General features: G+C 40.7%; 5 protein-coding genes across 5 annotated transcripts; 2 read left to right on the top strand and 3 right to left on the bottom strand.

Moving 5' to 3' along the window:
- Window positions 1–192: 192 nt before the first annotated feature.
- CARA (carbamoyl phosphate synthetase A) lies at window positions 193–3,390 on the top strand. Its single transcript, XM_089627005.1, has 10 exons — window positions 193–434; window positions 579–711; window positions 827–915; window positions 1,002–1,062; window positions 1,135–1,202; window positions 1,307–1,435; window positions 1,544–1,647; window positions 1,922–2,269; window positions 2,837–3,002; window positions 3,100–3,390. The coding sequence occupies exons 1-10, from the start codon at window positions 299–301 to the stop codon at window positions 3,147–3,149; spliced, it is 1,284 nt and encodes a 427-aa protein (XP_089483131.1). The 5' UTR covers window positions 193–298; the 3' UTR covers window positions 3,150–3,390.
- A 647-nt stretch (window positions 3,391–4,037) lies between these two features.
- On the bottom strand, window positions 4,038–6,266 carry LOC149386664 (premnaspirodiene oxygenase-like). The gene is made up of 2 exons (XM_089627071.1): window positions 5,361–6,266; window positions 4,038–5,016 (listed from the first exon to the last, which is right to left on the bottom strand). The coding sequence occupies exons 1-2, from the start codon at window positions 6,264–6,266 to the stop codon at window positions 4,381–4,383; spliced, it is 1,542 nt and encodes a 513-aa protein (XP_089483197.1). The 3' UTR covers window positions 4,038–4,380.
- A 2,051-nt stretch (window positions 6,267–8,317) lies between these two features.
- On the top strand, window positions 8,318–10,307 carry LOC149386663 (uncharacterized). Its single transcript, XM_089625885.1, has 6 exons — window positions 8,318–8,642; window positions 8,879–8,946; window positions 9,157–9,270; window positions 9,386–9,548; window positions 9,672–9,824; window positions 9,921–10,307. Exons 1-6 carry the CDS (start codon window positions 8,568–8,570, stop codon window positions 9,945–9,947), a joined length of 600 nt encoding a protein of 199 aa, XP_089482011.1. The 5' UTR covers window positions 8,318–8,567; the 3' UTR covers window positions 9,948–10,307.
- Window positions 10,308–10,324: 17 nt separating this feature from the next.
- Window positions 10,325–14,426, bottom strand: LOC149386662 (uncharacterized). Its single transcript, XM_089625884.1, has 3 exons — window positions 14,062–14,426; window positions 12,765–13,963; window positions 10,325–12,521 (listed from the first exon to the last, which is right to left on the bottom strand). The coding sequence occupies exons 2-3, from the start codon at window positions 13,812–13,814 to the stop codon at window positions 10,440–10,442; spliced, it is 3,132 nt and encodes a 1,043-aa protein (XP_089482010.1). The 5' UTR covers window positions 13,815–13,963; window positions 14,062–14,426; the 3' UTR covers window positions 10,325–10,439.
- A 1,110-nt stretch (window positions 14,427–15,536) lies between these two features.
- On the bottom strand, window positions 15,537–17,151 carry LOC149386661 (protein UNUSUAL FLORAL ORGANS-like). The gene has a single exon (XM_089624896.1). It carries the CDS (start codon window positions 16,942–16,944, stop codon window positions 15,883–15,885), a length of 1,062 nt encoding a protein of 353 aa, XP_089481022.1. The 5' UTR covers window positions 16,945–17,151; the 3' UTR covers window positions 15,537–15,882.
- Between the last annotated feature and the right edge of the window lie 146 nt (window positions 17,152–17,297).

Here is a 17,297-nt window from a genome sequence, read left to right as displayed (position 1 = left end):
TTGTCCAGACTCACGACTTTTAACGACTTTAATGGTAAATTATTTAATAATTTATTGTTTTGTTTTATATCTAAATGTCAATTGATGAATGGATCGTCAGTTTTTCACACACTTAACAAATCGTGATGAATAGCAAGGCTTTTTTTTTAATATTTGATAAAATTTTAGGGGGGAATATACAAACCTAATAAGTAACTCTAGTGATACCTGACGATTAGAAAACCCTCTCCTCGCTCACCGTTTCTCGGCTATCAGTTGAAGTAAATATTAAAACCTCTCGGCCGTCTCTTGGCTATCAATGGATGTCGCTGCGATGAGCTTCACGGCTGTAAAGCCATCAACGTTCTTCGTCGCGAAGAATTCTGCTCTGAACTCTCCGAAGGTCAGGGTTTTCACTGTCCGGTGCTCCTCTCAAATCGCTGGCTCTGCCTCTGGTAAATACGAACAATCCGCTTCGACTTTTGTTTCCTCTTTTTGCTAATTTTTTTTTTTTTGGTGGTATTTAGAGTGTCATTGGAGAACCATTTTCCATTATGTTTTTTTTTTTTTAAATTTTTTTGGCTTGCCTGTGTAATTAGGGTTGGCCGAGAGGCCATGGAAGGTGTCAGATGCGAGACTAGTGCTCGAGGATGGTTCAATCTGGAAAGCCAAGTCCTTTGGGGCTTCAGGAACTCAAGTCGGTGAAGTTGTGTTCAACACATCATTAACTGGGTATGATTATTCACTTCTTTGTTGTCTCTGAAATGGAATCAGTATTTTTTTCGAACCTAGTTCTTTTGTTTGTTCATAGACTTTATCAGCTTGTTGATTAAATAACATTTTTTAGGTATCAAGAGATACTTACTGATCCTAGCTACGCTGGGCAGTTCGTCTTGATGACAAATCCGCACATTGGGAATACTGGCGTAAATTTTGGTAGGTGAAATAATTGTTTAACATTCGTCGTTGAATCTTCTCTGTTTTAAAATCAACAGTTCTTATCGGAGTTTTATTCTTGTCAGACGATGAAGAATCAGCAAAATGCTTTCTCGGTGGGCTTGTCATCAGAAGCCTAAGCTTCAGGTATTCTTCTTCTTATTGATTTGGTTATATGTACTTAGTTTATTATATGTAATATTTCGAAATTTGTTCCAGCACTTCAAATTGGAGATGCAAGGAGACATTAGGCGATTATCTAGTAAAAAGAAACATCATGGGAATTTGTAAGTTACTTGCAATGGAAACTATTGACATTTTTTTTTTCCCTGTTTAGCTTTTCCTCTGCAAATTCTAAGTTTTGCTTGTGTTGGTTTATGTATGATAACAGATGATGTGGACACACGGGCAATCACCCGCAGATTGAGGGAAGATGGAAGTCTGATTGGTGTGTTGAGCACCGAAGAATCAAAGACAGACGATGAGCTTTTGCAAATGTCGCGATCGTGGGACATTGTTGGTAAGGAATTTCAGTGGAATTACTTTCGAACGTTTTTCTAGATCTCGAGAAAATAAAAAAAAAGCTGAAATTGAATTATTGTGGTTTCTCTTGGATCTATTTCTGCAGGCATCGATTTGATCAGCGGCGTTTCGTGCAAGGCTCCATATGAATGGGTTGACAAAACGGATTCCGAGTGGGCTTTTAACTCAAGTGACAGAGAAACTTTCCGCGTGAGTAAATCTCAAGCTTAGATTTTACCGAAGAAGAAAATGATCTTTTTCTTTAAAGAACAAAGCTCTTTAGTATGTTTAGAAAGAGTGCCAAATACGAAAAATAAAATCTTGCACATCCAAATTTTCATTGATGCCGATTTTCCACACCCTTATTTTTTGTCAGAAAAAATGATATCCATGTTTTAGCCCCACATTCTCCCTCAAATTCTGTATCTGGTCTCTCTCAAAATTTCGTCAATCCATTCAAGTAATAGTTTTAAACATTACTCAGATTGTGGCGTACGATTTTGGAATTAAACACAACATACTTCGGCGACTGGCGTCGTACGGGTGCCAGATAACGGTGGTTCCGTCAACATGGCCGGCCTCGGAGACGGTGAAAATGAACCCGGACGGGGTTTTGTTCAGCAACGGGCCCGGAGACCCGTCGGCGGTCCCGTATGCCGTCGAAACGGTCAAGGAATTGCTCGGAAAACTTCCCGTCTTCGGGATTTGCATGGGCCACCAGTTGCTTGGCCAGGCACTCGGTGGTAAGACCTTCAAAATGAAGTTCGGTCACCACGGAGGAAATCACCCCGTTCGTAACCTTAAAACCGGTTGCGTCGAGATTAGTGCTCAGGTACGCCAAAACTTATATCTATCCATCTCTGTCGGATTGAAATATTTTTTGTGTCAAATTTAAATTATTATTATTTTGCGTCCATTAGTTATATAGTCATATTTACAGTTTCACATTGCTATATAGCCAACGTTTCATAAATCTTAGGTAAAATAGTCACGTCCATGTATTTACATGCTTAAATTGACGTAAATACCCCACCTTTCTATTTCAGTGAAAGGGCAAACCATGAATGCTGCGTCATCTCTATGGCTATTTACCTAATGTCATTTTTAGCAATCCCAAATGTTTTAGCTGGCTAATTACCTAATTCTTTATATATATATATATATATATATATATATATTTTAAATGTTGTTATTAAGGTCACCATGATATTCTGATAAGAACCTTACCTTTGTATTTCTTTAGTTGAAAATAGAAATTACTATGATAGTTACAAGGTTTCGAGAGAGGCTTGTTCTCTTCCCATTTTTCCACTCAATATTTGCCTCCATATTCTCTTACTTCTCTCTAAACGATTTAACTCTAGTTACCGTACTTTTGTTGACATGGTTTCGGTCGCAGAATCACAACTACGCGGTGGACCCCGCATCGCTGCCCGAGGGTGTAGAAGTGACCCATGTGAACCTAAACGACGGAAGCTGTGCCGGCCTTGCTTTCCCGGCTAAACACATCATGTCCCTTCAATACCACCCCGAAGCATCGCCCGGCCCGCACGACTCGGACTACGGTAAATACAAATTTACATTTTATCTATTCTAAAAAACTTTACCCGGAATTTTTGTCTTGTGTTTAATACTTCTACGGTGTTGTTTTCTACTTTGCAGCTTTTAGGGAATTTGTGGAGTTGATGAAGAAGGCAAAGCAAACGGCGTAAACAAAGCTTTGGATTCGGTTCAATTTTATTTTGTATTTTGGATAGCAATAGTAGAGACTAGAGTTTCAAAGATTAATTTGGAACAACGTTCCGGTTTTGTCATTCGTTTTGTTGCAAATTCGACAATGCATACTCTTCTGCAAAGTGCCATCTATGTCCAAGTTAATTGCGAACTACTATCTTCTAACGTCGTGTACATTGTGCGAACCATTTTACTTGCCATTTGACGTTTTTGGTTTTTTTTTTCCCCCTTGCAAGGCATGGAGAGTTTCACTAATTGCTAATAAGTCCCTTCTTCTTTTCTCCCTCTCATCTCCTACCCCTAAGTCTCTAAAATGTTGCACAACTAGTCTTGTTAAATTAAAACATTACATGCTCCTTCCAAACATATGGAAATAAATTTAAAAAGCTCTAACAAAAAAAATTCTAACTCGATTCACCTCAAGAGACCTACATTATTTAACGAGAATTCACCGAAAATCTTTGTTTGGAAATTTAACTCAACTTAGACAAGTTCAAAACTTCTTAAACATTACTTGGAGTTATTCTATAACTTTCCTCGCTTTAAATTTAAGCTCCATTCTCGCATTTTCGAGAACCTTTTTTTGGCAACATTTGAAGACTTGGTTAAAAAACTCATTCTATCATTCATAAATAGTTACGAGCTTATGATTAAGAAATTTCGAAGTATTAATTACACTTCTTCTTCTTCTTCTTCTTAGGTATCTATCATTTCTTTAATTCGTTGTTTACAACTATTTAGATTATTATTAGTTGTAATTTTCCAATATTATTTATAGCTTTTTCAACATATTATTCCTCACAGTTTAAATCTCCAAATACATGCTTTTGTATTTTAAAAAAAAATTAAGAAACACATAAGCAATCATTATTCAAAAGATCATCAAATTAAACCACATACACTTCTCCTAATACATCCTTTTTACTTTTTTTGTGTTGTTTGAATGGAGAAAAAAATAGAAAAGAAATGAAAATGGGAGGGAAAACTAGGAGGTAAAATGTATAGCTAATTGAGTAGAAAATGGAGTCTATCCAAACTTATACCTGTAGGAAGAGCGTTTGTCTCTATTTTTTTTTTTTTCATTCCTTTCCCTCTTATTTTCGAAATGCAACATAAACTTTTGATTTTTCATATTATTTTCCCTTCAATTTTCTTTTGCCCTTGTAGACCATTAACCACATACATTCAATCCAAGGAGTAGCTTACTTTTTAGCCGTTCCCCGCCGACTCTTCAACGGGCACGAAAGGACGAGCTATCAATAACAAGTCAAACTTTCTACGGACGCTTGTACCGAATTCCTCACTCATGTCCAGATTCTCTGGCTCGACATCGTCCGGAAGATTCCAGTCGAAATGATACAGAAGTTGACTAAGAACGAGCTCGATAATAGCCAAAGCAAAATTCATGCCGGGACATAATCTTCTCCCGCCCCCGAACGGAATAAGCTCAAAGTTTGTTCCCTTGAAATCTATAGAGCTATTAAAAAACCTCCCGGGATAGAAAGCCTCGGCGTCGTCCCAATATTTAGGATCTCTTCCAATAGCCCAAGCATTGAATAAGACATTAGTCTCTATCGGGATTTCGTAACCTTCGATTTCACACGCCTCTCGGCATTGTCTTGGTAGCAACAAGGGACCAGGAGGATGTAGCCTTAGGGTTTCTTTGACAACCATCTTCAAATAACATATATCTTGAATATCGGCTTCTTTGATAATTTTCTTTCCCTTGAGAGCTTGTCTAATCTCAGCTTGTGCTTTGGCCATCACATTTGGATGCTTCATCATTTCTGCCATTGCCCATTCCACAGTTGTTCTTGTGGTCTCAGTTCCTCCGCCAAACATGTCCTGACAAATACACATAGTTTTGTTCATCTTTCTATGTTTTCTAGTTTAGTATACATTCAAGAAATTAAGGTATATATATATGTATCCAGATGTAAAAGAAATTGTTTTTATATGTACTAATCTTAGTCATATCTGACGTGGTAATTGTGTAATTACTTGTTAACAGGCTGATAAGTTGACATAATTTTATACATAAAACATAAATTTTTATTTTACTTTCCTTCCTGGATAATTTCAATCCATTAATAGAAAGAATAACTATTATATACCATCTACTTAACGTAAAAAAGAAAAGCAATAACAATTATCTGATTAAATTAAAAGAATATGGCATAGAAACTTACGGAGATGAGAGCTTTTATGGAGTTGGTTGAGAGCGGAACCTCTAGGTCACCGCTCTTTTGCAGTCTGAGAAGAACATCGATGAGATGTTCGATTTCGGGTATCTCGCCGGCATTGCTTCGAGTTTCCGAAACACGATTGTCAATGATGTATTGAAGGTCTGCATCGATATCTTTGGACAGCTTTTTAATCTTGGCCAACGAAGGAGTTAGCAGCTGCAATATCTTCACCGATGGGTACAGATCAGCGAGCCCAAAACTTCCGGCCAAGCGAAACCCTTCTTTGTACTTGGACCCCAATGCCTCCATGTACGCTCTGTCACATGATTTCCCAAACACCGTTCTGGATAATATCATGCTCGTCAACCCAAGAAGCCGATCAGCGAGATTGATCGGGTGATCTGACGAAGAGCGAATCGACTGGACGAGGCTTTGAACCTCCTCTTGTCGGATCGAAGAAAAGGATTGGACTCTCTTGACGCTCAAAAACTCGCTCATGCAGACTTTTCTCATCTGTCGCCAGTACTTGCCGTAAGGTGTGAAGGAGATAGAGCTGTCGGAGCTGCCGTACGAAACTTCGATCGCGAGAATCTTAGGCCTCTGAGGAAACGACAAGTCGTTTGTTTTCATGAACGCTCTGGCCATCTCGGCCGACGAGACGATGAGCGTGGACGACTCGCCGAGTTGGAGGTGCATTAGAGGGCCGTATTTCCGGGAGAGTCGTCGGAGAGTATGGTGTGGCAATGGTCCGATCATGTTGAGCAGGTTTCCGATTATGGGTAGCTTCGTCGGACCTGGTGGTACCTTTTTGTGACATTTTGTTCTGGACCTGATGATGAGGAGTGAGAACAATATGGAAATGATTATTACGGCAAAGATGGTCATCGACTGTGAATAAAGGATCTCCATGATTATTACGAGCCATTTCATTATTGTAGTTGAAAATTGAATCGCGACTGTATTATTACATATATTGCATGAAAACGCGCGTAAAGAATCAGCAAAAAATAGAGAGGTCCGGGATCCAAAGGCAAGAGCTAAGCAAATTAAATAATTGATGACAGCTTTGCTTTAATTTATAAATGCAAGGAGTCACATGGCTAGTGTATGCAAGGAGTCACAGCTTAATTTTCGGTTCACCAAGAGATAAAATATGAAAAAGATCTCACATGAATTATTAAATATTAAAGAATAGATGAGCTCTTAATATATCTTTAACGAGATCATCAGAATTAAATACTATTGTATTAAAAGAGTGTCACTTGACACTACCTGATGCTATATTCGCGCAAGTGAGTGCAGCGTCGGAGTCGGACTTTAGCTCGGGCATAAAGACCTAATGATGCCATGTCGACATCATGGCGAGTATGGCAAAGGGTATGGTTCGCGGGCTCACTCGGTGTGAGTCACTATGGCAGTTGCCTCTCCAACAGTCGCGTCCTCTAATGTGTAGGTTATTTTTAGTTATTGTATGAACGATCAGTTGCGTTGTTTCAAACAAACGAGTGTGTGGTCAATGATCGTGTCGTTTGCGACAATAATTGGTATTCAAACATACAAATACGACTGCTCGTCTCTACCATTTACGAATACGATGATTTCTAATGTATACCGAGCAGGATTTCTAAAAAACATCACTCAAATTTCGTACCTCTCCCTCCCTCTCAAATACACTTTCTCTGATAATCATTCATATTAATGCATGTTTTCGGATAATACTTAAAAAATCTAAATGGTTCAATCAAGATCAAGATCTCGTGACCACATTTGTCACGCACTTGAGTTAAGGTGTGATCAATTCCTAGGCTCCTCAATCCGGGTAATGGAAAGTCACCTGATTTCCAATGAGAACCCGCAAGAAGAACGAAAATGTAAAGTGTTAGGGCGCAACGAGTTTTAACCTATTCCACTCTCTGATGCTTAACATTAGTCTTTTTTCATGCTTGAGGTAAGATATGAATGTGTGCTCGAATCGAGTAATTATTTTGGCAAGCGTTTCGAAGCCTATTATTCATTACTTCTATCATTGGGATTAGAGTTGTATTTATAAGCCTTCAGGCGACTGGAAGTGTGAGAGATGCCTATGCTGAGACTCATGATCATTTTGGGTTTCCTGGTTCAGAGGATGGACCGACTGAGTCAGCGACTAAGACTCGAATCTCGGGCTTAGTGGAGGGTCAGTAGGTTGGTCTAGCCTAGAGTTGCGTTTGAAGCCTAGCCGAGAGGTTCATCAGGTTGGCAACCGAGATAATGTGCGTCTCAAGCCTGGCTAAGGCGATAGTCAAGTCAACGATTGGACCCGGGACTCGGGCAAGGCCGAGGGGCTAGCCAAGTCCTCTTTGGTCGGATGCCAAGACCCTCGAAGACGAGCTCGATCGTTGGAGTAGGATTTCTTGGAGCATGCGATGACTCAGAAAGGAATGGCGAAAACCATCCAGTGGACGCCATCAACTCCGACGATCCGACGATAGGTAGTGCTTACTCCAAAGTCCAAACACTCCTCGATTGACTTGCCCTCAGACGGCTTTCATGAAATCAAGATCATGTCTCGATTGACTTATCTAAATAATAATAAAAGAAGGGACACTAAAATGTCATTATATGCCCCTACTAAGAGAATGGAGAGTTTTTATGCCCCTTCTATATTTTTCTCTTAAAATTGCCTTCTATTTGCATAAAAATTTACACTAAAAATTGTTATTGATTTGGAAAGAAAAGTGGAATGTGCGTATATGTCTACAAGCGAAAACACATACAGTATGTGTCGTTTCCTATTCATGAATGACACTTAAAAGGCATAAACGACACGTTACTGAATCGCATTTTGTTAAGGCTTACTCACAGTACTCCCCGTGGAGTCGTATCGGAATCACCGTTGGATCTCTTACAACTCAATTAGAGATCGATTTGCCCTGTTTTTGGCGCTTGATTTATAAATTATAAATCCTATCCCGCCAAATCCCTTAATCATCTATTTCTCTGAAAGTGAAAGGTATCAGGGGAAAATTATCGATTCTAAGCTCTCCGAAAGCTCTTCGAGACTTCTGCGATTCGGATCTGTGTTCGGGTTCTTCGTGCTTAAAGGTCGTGTTCTTTAATCGATTCATTTACACACAGAAACACTTTATTTTTCATTCTCTCTCTCTTCTCTCTTTTCTGCTTCTTCCGAGGGAGATTGTTCGGAGGAAATCTGCGTTTTGAATTCGGGAGATGTACGGACGAAAGGCATGCCAACTGGTGAAAGAGCTTAGCGGCGGAGAGAAAGGCCACCTCACGCCGTATAATGTAATTTCTGTTCTGTTTGATCTTAATCTGAACAAGAAGCCATTATTTCATGTAAATTTGATTTGTAGTTAACCAAATAATCGTTTCATATTATTTCGTCCGTCTGCGACGCAGTCCACTAATTATGCCGAGAATATCTATGTTTTGACACTTGACACTATTTCATTTGAGAACTATGATCCGATTCAAAGAGCACTCGTTTTCCTTGCGTTGATCAATTTAATTCGATATTGCAGAGTGACCTATTTGATCAAGTAGTTGCAGAATGCAGTCAGCATTATGTTGAGATTCAATCTCTTATAAGGTAATACTATTGATCAAGAGAATCTATGATCTGCTGGTTTTCATGGTGTTGTGACGTGCTGCAAATTTTCGTTTGAAGCTATCTTTGGAATTTACGAGACTGAACAATGTTTGAATTGGCTTCAACGATGTATTTTGTGCATTTACTTTATTTATATCATACATCGGGAACTATTCATTTAGTCTCCTTTTTTTTTTTTTTTCGAAACAGAAACATGCAGGAGAATGGATTGGATGTCGAAACGAACAAAAACGAAGACCACTTTGGGGCTCTCATCCACCACCTTTCTTTAGTTCGGAACAAACGTTGTCTTATGTCGTATTTGTGAGTACATTTTCTTCTCGTGTTAATCATAGATCGATCTTCTAACTGATCTTGCGTGATTCAGTCTGAAACCCAGATGCGATAGATTAAATGTTTGTAATGGTTGTATATGTAGGTACAACCGAGTTGAGACTCTACGCAATCTGATATGGAATGTTGGGTTGGCGCTTCCTCAAGAAATTCAAGAGAAGCTCAGTCACTTGGAAGAAGAGTATTTCAAGAAACACTCGGCTTCTTTGAAATCATATATGTCAAAAATTGATCTTGACCTGGCTGTGGTAAGTTCTAGACGGTGTGCGCGTTTCTGTTTCCCACGAAGTTGAAGCAGCAATGTCTTTTTTTTTCCCTTCTTAATAATAGATGCTCTGCAATGTTCAAAGATTGTTTTCTTGTTTAAACAGGATATGGTTCCTCCGAAAGACCCATATATTCAGGTCAGGGTACTTGATGATATTGGGGAAGGAATAGTGCTAAGTGACGACAAGACAGCCAATTTCACTCGTCACTCGATGCATTTTCTCAAACGAACTGACGCAGAGCAGTTCATCTCAAGGGTGTGTTCAAAGTCCAAATTCTTGGTGATATTTTAAGCATGTCATTCTCTAATTTACAGTATTCCTAATCCATTTTGCAATGCCATTAATCAACAGGGATTGATGGAGGAGCTCACTGGCTGATGGAAGTTTTACCGGTGCACTCTATGCTTCCGCTCAGACATGCATGCAATTCCGGTGATTGATGACCACTCTCCAATCTCTTCTAGCATTCAACAATATAAGATATATATGTTACACTCGACATATAATTTGTTTCAAGAGTGCATATAGCTTTGGGTGTATTGTGTTGTTGATTAACATTATTTATTTGTAATGTATACAATCTTTTTTGATAGTCCATCCAAACTTTATACAATTGCTAATTGTTGGAATTTACAAGATTTAGCTGGTTTCGTTTATTATGTAAAAAATTCGTAACATGTGCATGATTCATATGGTTGTGCAGTTTATTACACAAGTGCCATGAAGGCTTTGGCGCGCAAAGGAGATTGGGTGTATAAGAAAAGAAACAATAATAATGATGGTTAACGAACTTTACAAGAAAGAAGAGGTATAAATAATACATTGCTGTTTAGAATCAGATGTAGAAATTGAAGATTAAAAAATTATAAGCTATCTTCTGTGTTTACCGCTACTACCACTACTGCTACCAGTTTTAGACCCCTCTGCTACACAAGCATCCACAGCTTCTAAAATCTGACGCTCGAATTTGTGGCCTTTCACAGCAGGCCTTACCTGTCTCACAACTTGTAGCTTCATCACCCGGCGCTCCGCCACTGAGAGGTGCTTACATCTGTCCATTCCTTTGAGGAGCCCAACAAGAAATTTTCCGGTTCCTCCGCCGGATTTTTCTAACTTCACAAGTTTCTCAACCACTTTCAAAGCGAGCATTTGTTCCAAACAGGCCTTGTTTCCCAGCTCAACAATGTCCAAAAGACAGTGCCCGTTTACTTCCCTCGTCTTTGCTGATTTGCTGTCCAGAGATTGAACCATTCTCTCCACAAGACCCATCTGAAGGATTTGCTTCAGAATGATAGCTCCGCCGCTGCAAAACAGAATCTGGTGTAGAGCTGTGTAGGCCGCGTCCATTAACTCTACAGTGCCGCTCTGCATCATCTTCACTAGCTCTGGTATGATATCGTGCTCTATGAACTTCTTAGTGCAGGGTTCTCCGCCCGAGCAAGCCAGCTTCATCAACAAAAATGCGGAGAGAGATCTCGTCGAGTTTCCGTCCAAGCGCCCCGGTTTCAGTAGCGTAGCTATTTGCTCGATTAAGAGACTTTTTAGGATCATGTCCCTTATACTTGGTTCTCCGGCCTTTTCCACTATCGGTATGAGATCTTGCATTGCCTGCAACACTTGCTTGTTATTACCGTCGACCATCTTGCCGATGAGTTCTTCAAAAGATTTGTGCTTTGGTGAGAAGGGGACATTTCTATCCGAGGACACAAAAGTCTCCAGACGAAGTCTAACGTGCCAAGGCAAGAGATTCAGATTCGTGGGTCGAAGAGAACCGCCTCCAAACTCATGAAACGACTTCAACATGACAACGGCTTCGTGTTGAGCCGCTTCAGATCCTTCCTCGAGAAGCTTTAAAAGATACTTGTCGATCTCGAAAGCTAACATTCGTTCAACAGCCCTTGATTTCCCAGCCTTGGTCAGCGACATCAGTATCGTAAACACGGGTTCGTGCCATTCCTCGGCATCTGGAGAAAGCAAATCAGCCAGCTGATCAAAGGGGATACTCTGAAGCACTTTGTCAACCATATCTGAATTTCCGAATTCTGCAAGCTGTGCGAGAACAATTGAAATATTAGTTTGGATTGTGGGGTCGTCAAAGGCTTCTAACGTGCTTGCCAACCTGTCAACTACACTAGTAGCTACGAGACATGGAAAGAAATTGCAATAGTCACTCTTGCTGAATACGTTAGTGATAGCTTCTGCCAAGACTGCAATCAGAATCTCTGAACCACTCGTTATGACATTTGCAATCTTAGGTCCCAAAATTCTGCTAAAGCTTGCTCTGCTGGCCTCAAGTTCAGAAATGGATTTGCTAGCCATTAAAGCCTGCATAACAGCTTTCAAGGAAATAATTGTATGTTTTTCTTCACCACTCAGGAAGTTTACTAGTCTCTGCTCACAGATGCGTTTCACATTCTCTTTACCGAATATAAGAAGCCACGGGCAGAGATTCGCAGTGTCTTCAAGTCTGGATTTTTCAAGTAGCATCTCCACTGATTCATTTATCTTGCTATCGAGGTAAAGAGCAACCATGTCGTGGACCGAGTAAAGAGGGTCTGTTTCGGTTTTAGTAAGCAAAGAACCTTCGAAAAGCTTGCGTACTATAAGAGAGAACAAGCTCTCATGACCGATCACTGACCAAACAGCCTCAACACAAGCTTCTGGCACCGGTTCTCCCCATGAAAGAGCAGCCAAAGCTATGAAGAGCTTTCTAGAGTCCTGAGGCATTGCATCTAGACTGAACTCGAATGACCCGAAAATGGTCAACGTGTTCTCGGCTTCCTTTTCATTGACATATGACAGAGGACCCGGAGCACAATTCGCGAATGTTGACAGGTTGGTGATTGCTTTTTCCCATTTCTCGGCTCTCGTCTCTTTCCTGAGAGCCTTTCCCATAACAGCCACTGTCAGAGGGTGGTGACCACAACGTTCAAGTAAGCTCTCTGCTACATCCTATCATTTAAATTATAACAAATGTCATGAGAATTAAAAAAAAATGATATAGCAAAAGATTATAGATTAAAAGCTATACATATAGTTTATAAGTATACAGTTATAGTGTAAGTATCTATAATCTTGTAAACTTACTAACGAGGGGTGGTTGAACATAGTTTTTGTTTTTTGTGTATGCACTAGTAGACAAAAAAATATTTAATATTATCAGCAAATAAGAGCAGGGATTGATTCAGGTCATACCGGTAGCTCTTCTTCGCTGAGGAGACAATGGTAGAGGAGAACTGCCTTGCTAATCTCCCTTATGTCATCCTTGTTTAACTCCACCTTCTCAGCTTCTGTTATCTCATACACAGCTTCGTTTCGTGTCGTTACGACATACTTGCAATCATTGTCGTATAGTTTGGCGAAGCGCTCGACTATGTCCTGTTCCCACACATCATCGAGGACGACGAGAAGTCTCTTCCCAAGCAAAGCTTCTTGAAGCAAGAGGCAAATTTGCTCAAGATCTCCACTATTACGGTCATCCTTGATCATCTTCCGAAACCCAATCAGCACGAGAAGCTTGCCAAATTTCCTAGCCAAGCGCTTCTGGTACTCGTCCCTGTTGCCATTGCAAGCAGCTCTACTACACCACTGACCGAAACCAAGCTCGACGGCCCCGTCCCCAAATCTCCCCGGAGGATTAGAGGCAACTTGACGAACCAAGCACGATTTCCCGATTCCCGATAGACCCACAACAAGAATGACGCGATGCGTGTCGTTTCGTTCGAGCAAATCCCTCACGTAACCACATTTGCTCGATACCGGATAGCCTTGTTCTATCTTAATCTTCAGCTGAGGCGCAACAGAATTCGCGGTGGTCTCTATGGCTCCCTCAACGTCTTGGACGAGTCTCTGAGATTCGAGCCACAAATTCAAGTCATCCTTCATCGAAGTCACGATCTTCCCAAGTGGATCGCCAGCCATCGAATTCCACATCGCTTTCGCAAAGCTCTTGACCTTGTTCTTCGGTAAAACACTCCTAGCTTTGCTGAGTTTCGGGTGCAGTCGATGTATGAGAGCATTCAAGCTTATGATTTGGCGGTCCAGCTTAGAGTTATGGAGTTTGTGGACATGCTTTTGCTTGACTCGTTGAGTCAAGCGTTCGAGCTCATGCACAAACTCCTCCAACCTATGGATTCGGTTCGGTGCCTCATCGAGGTCCCTCGACGCTTTTTCAAATGCTCCGACGGCGCTGATCATACCCGAAACTATCTGCGTGGCAGCAGCGACGGCCTGGATGGCATCCATTCTCCTTTTTTCCCCAGAAAAAAAAAATGAAAAAAAAACCTATGTATATACCTCTTGGGATTGAAACAAACAAAATTGTTTCACTTCACAACTGTTTCATAATGACCCCATAACCAACAAGTCTATTGATCTCAGACTCATCCAAGCATCTGCAAAACCATTTCCAGATTTCGAACCATTGATGTTCATTTTCCACCAAAGATCAGAGAGAAGAATATACAGGGAAGAAGATGGTGGTGTTACATACCTCTTCAAGGTTTGAGCTTCAGACTGAAATCTTTGAGATTGGCTGTAGAATAGGAAAGGAAACTGAATCCACCGCACGAGTGGCTTAAAAGACTCGAAATATAGTCAAACTCTCTGAATACAACAGTTGAATTTTGCAAAGATCCAGCGGCGACGAAAAAAGAGAGGCCATCCAGTCAAAAATACGAAGAAATATAATAATATATGTATGGTGTTCAACGTTGAACGAGAAAAGTCAACTGAGGCAGTTGATTGATTAGGCAATGAAGCTTATATCTCAGCACGTGCCAAGAGTATAAAGTAAGAATCAATCACTTTTAGCCCAAACCCGAACTATGCTCGAATTGAAGATGGATTATTTTTTAGGGTGCCGATTTATTGGAATAATTGAGGATGATTTTTAGTCCCACGTGTGAACATTATCACAACATTTATCATTTATGATCAGGTTTATGATATATTTGTTGAGAATTGCCACTAATAGGTATCACACAAATCAAAATGCTGAGAACCTTATCTAAGATGTGATGGTTGGAGTCTAAGAATAGAGAAAGTAAAGAGAATAGTAGAGAGAGAGATGTAAGGGAGATATATGTAACAAAACTTCCTTCCAAAGTGTATTTTCATTTCGTGAGAAAGAATCATTTTATAGCCATCAATTGGCATGGTTATAATTGACAAATGGTAAAAGAAAATGACACCTAATCATGTAAAAGACATGTTAGAGAGTAAATGACATGTGGTACAATCTCAACTCAAACATGCGTTCAAATTGCTTTAAGCTATACAAAAACTTTTTTTTTAATTTGATAGAAAATCTTTTCTCGAGGCTTCGAACTGAATACTATACAGGCATTTTGAATCTTACAGGGATTTTTCATGTAAATTACTCCCATGTACGTACATATTTTTTTTACATATATCTCTCTTACATCACTCTCTATTGTCTCTATTCTTACACATCACATCTTATCCTCTTATCTTGGTTCTCTACATTTTGATTAGTGTGATATCTATTAGAGCAACGCCAAAGTTAAGTGATGCTCACTCATGACACATAATCATAAATCATATACATATATTATTAAATACTATTTTTTATATTATTAATGAGTAATTTTTAGATAAAATTCTCCAATGTGAACATCTATAAAGTTGTCAACTACAATATTATTTTAATACATATTATATTTTGTATTTATTTATATCAGCTTTATATTAATTATGTATAAAAATAATGGTGAACATTGATGTCATATATGAACACCATTGTCATATAATTATTATAGTATTTTAAGTTGTCCATGATGTATGTGTAATTTAATTTGCTTTTCATCTAAACTACCTAAGCAAGAGCTGAATTGCTGTTAGTGGCAATTCTCAAACAGTGGCAATTCTCAACAATATGTTTATTTGTTGCTTCTGTTTATATTAAAAAAAATAGTATAATCAAGTACGTAAAATATAAACTATCAATTGAGATTCCCCATTCCATGTATCTTCATATTTAGAAATATTACACATAATTAATACATAAATACAATCTAATGCCATTAAAGGAAATATTACACATAACTGACATAAGTAGTAAATAAATTACAAAGGCGTTTTTACATAGATAATTAAATATATAATTAAACTAAAAAAACATTTTTAGAATATTTTAATTGGATCAAAACTAAAATAAATAATAAAAAAAAAATCACGCCAAAAATATCCAAGCTTCAGTGTTTGGGAAAATGATGTTGGGTCCCAGTGCTACCAGCAAATAAGCAGTGTTCTATATTTGATCTCATCGCTTTGATGACGATGAGTGATGACATCAGCAAGATGAGAGTGTTGGATGAAGAAAGAGCCCTTTGAATTGCAAATCAGGCACTCTGTCTCTACCGTTGGAGATCCGACAGCCATCGACCCAATACCACAGCCACTTCCCGTGGACCTCCTTCCACACGATCATTCCCCGCCTCAGCCCGCCGTACACGACCACCGCTCCGTCGCAGCTCGCGCACTTCGCACCCGCCCAACTCCCCTTCTCTCCGACAAACCTCTCTCCCAACTCCGCCGGAATCTCCCCAACCAATTCCCACTCCGACCCTTCCCCGCCCAGCTCCCACACGCGCGCCTCCCCGCTCCACGCGCCACCCACCACCGCCACTCTCCCCCTCCTCTCCACCACCGCCGCGAACTCCAGCCTCTCCGCCATCGGCAACCTCACCGTCCTCCACGCGCCGCCGTACACCATCACGCTGAACGCACGCGCCGCCGTGATCCAGTAAATCTCCCCGCCGCACCACACCCCCTCCCCGGCCGTCCACACCGTCAGCCTCACGGCGATCTCCGGCGGCACCGACTCGGCCGTCACGCTCCACGCGCCGAGACGCGAGTCGTAGACCTCGAGCGAGCAGTCGTACTCTGAGCCGGCGCGTGTCCCTCCCGCCACGTGGACTCGGAAGCCGCCCCCGGAGGACGAGAACGACTCGACGCAGACGGCGGGGTTGGATCGCGGCGAGTTCATCGGCGGAAGCTTGGTGAGCTCTCCGGTGAAGGGGTTTCCGGTGAGGAAACGGAGGGTCGTGGGGTCGAGGAAGAGGACCGAGGTCCGCGTGGAGGCCACGGGCTTGAGTTCGGCGGGTGAGAAGCTGGTTGAGATGGCGTGCCAGGTGTCAGTGACGGGGTTGAGAGCGTAGCAATTGTTGGCGTTGCTTCTCGTCGGCAAAGCCATGAACCACTTCTTCGAATTCGATGATGGTGCCAAAGTCAAAGGAGTCGTCTTTGCGGATTTGCGCCAGTATCGACACGTGGCAGCAGCGCAGGCCAGCGAGTCTGGTTCGAGCAACGACAAGATCTTCCATAGCACGTCCAAAGGAAGCTCACTCCACATGCTTGGTTGCTTTGTAAATGGAGATTTCAAAGGGGCGTTCTTTTGTTATAGAAATGAGATAGGATAAGATGTGAATGAAAATGGACAAAGTCGCTCTTCTTCTTGTCGTTTTTTAGTATTGTTGTGTGTGGTCCCACTTAGAATTAGATGCTCATCATGCAGAGCTTGGTTTACCAAGAAGAACAAGAGATGGGTAAAAATATCATGTCACATGTGGTGACCAGCCATTGGCTAATTAAATAGGCTTTGCTTGGCTCTCCTTTCTCTTCAAACTTTCTTCAAACTTCAGAAGTTTCAAATTTCAATGCCGTAGGTAAGATGGGGGTTTCCCCAAGTAGAGTGACAATGACACA

Source organism: Urtica dioica, chromosome 9 (genome assembly GCF_054948205.1).
Source record: "Urtica dioica subsp. dioica isolate 48M chromosome 9, U.dioica_male_clone48M_v1_H2, whole genome shotgun sequence".
Classification (NCBI taxonomy): domain Eukaryota; kingdom Viridiplantae; phylum Streptophyta; class Magnoliopsida; order Rosales; family Urticaceae; genus Urtica; species Urtica dioica.
The sequence above is the reverse complement of the archived record's forward strand: the minus strand, read 5'-3'. Positions and strand labels throughout refer to the sequence as shown.

Bases quoted from the DNA above. Each gene is read 5' to 3' on its own strand.
- CARA (XM_089627005.1), top strand. From the start codon at position 299: ATGGATGTCGCTGCGATGAGCTTCACGGCTGTAAAGCCATCAACGTTC. The intron at 712-826 runs GTATGATTATTC...AACATTTTTTAG, and splicing joins TTCAACACATCATTAACTGG to GTATCAAGAGATACTTACTG. The intron at 916-1,001 runs GTAGGTGAAATA...TATTCTTGTCAG, and splicing joins GAATACTGGCGTAAATTTTG to ACGATGAAGAATCAGCAAAA.
- LOC149386664 (XM_089627071.1), bottom strand. From the start codon at position 6,266: ATGGAGATCCTTTATTCACAGTCGATGACCATCTTTGCCGTAATAATC. The intron at 5,017-5,360 runs GTAAGTTTCTAT...TGTATTTGTCAG, and splicing joins CCATAAAAGCTCTCATCTCC to GACATGTTTGGCGGAGGAAC.
- LOC149386663 (XM_089625885.1), top strand. From the start codon at position 8,568: ATGTACGGACGAAAGGCATGCCAACTGGTGAAAGAGCTTAGCGGCGGA. The intron at 8,643-8,878 runs GTAATTTCTGTT...TCGATATTGCAG, and splicing joins GCCACCTCACGCCGTATAAT to AGTGACCTATTTGATCAAGT. The intron at 9,271-9,385 runs GTGAGTACATTT...TTGTATATGTAG, and splicing joins CGTTGTCTTATGTCGTATTT to GTACAACCGAGTTGAGACTC.
- LOC149386662 (XM_089625884.1), bottom strand. From the start codon at position 13,814: ATGGATGCCATCCAGGCCGTCGCTGCTGCCACGCAGATAGTTTCGGGT. The intron at 12,522-12,764 runs GTATGACCTGAA...TTTAAATGATAG, and splicing joins TCAGCGAAGAAGAGCTACCG to GATGTAGCAGAGAGCTTACT.
- LOC149386661 (XM_089624896.1), bottom strand. From the start codon at position 16,944: ATGTGGAGTGAGCTTCCTTTGGACGTGCTATGGAAGATCTTGTCGTTG.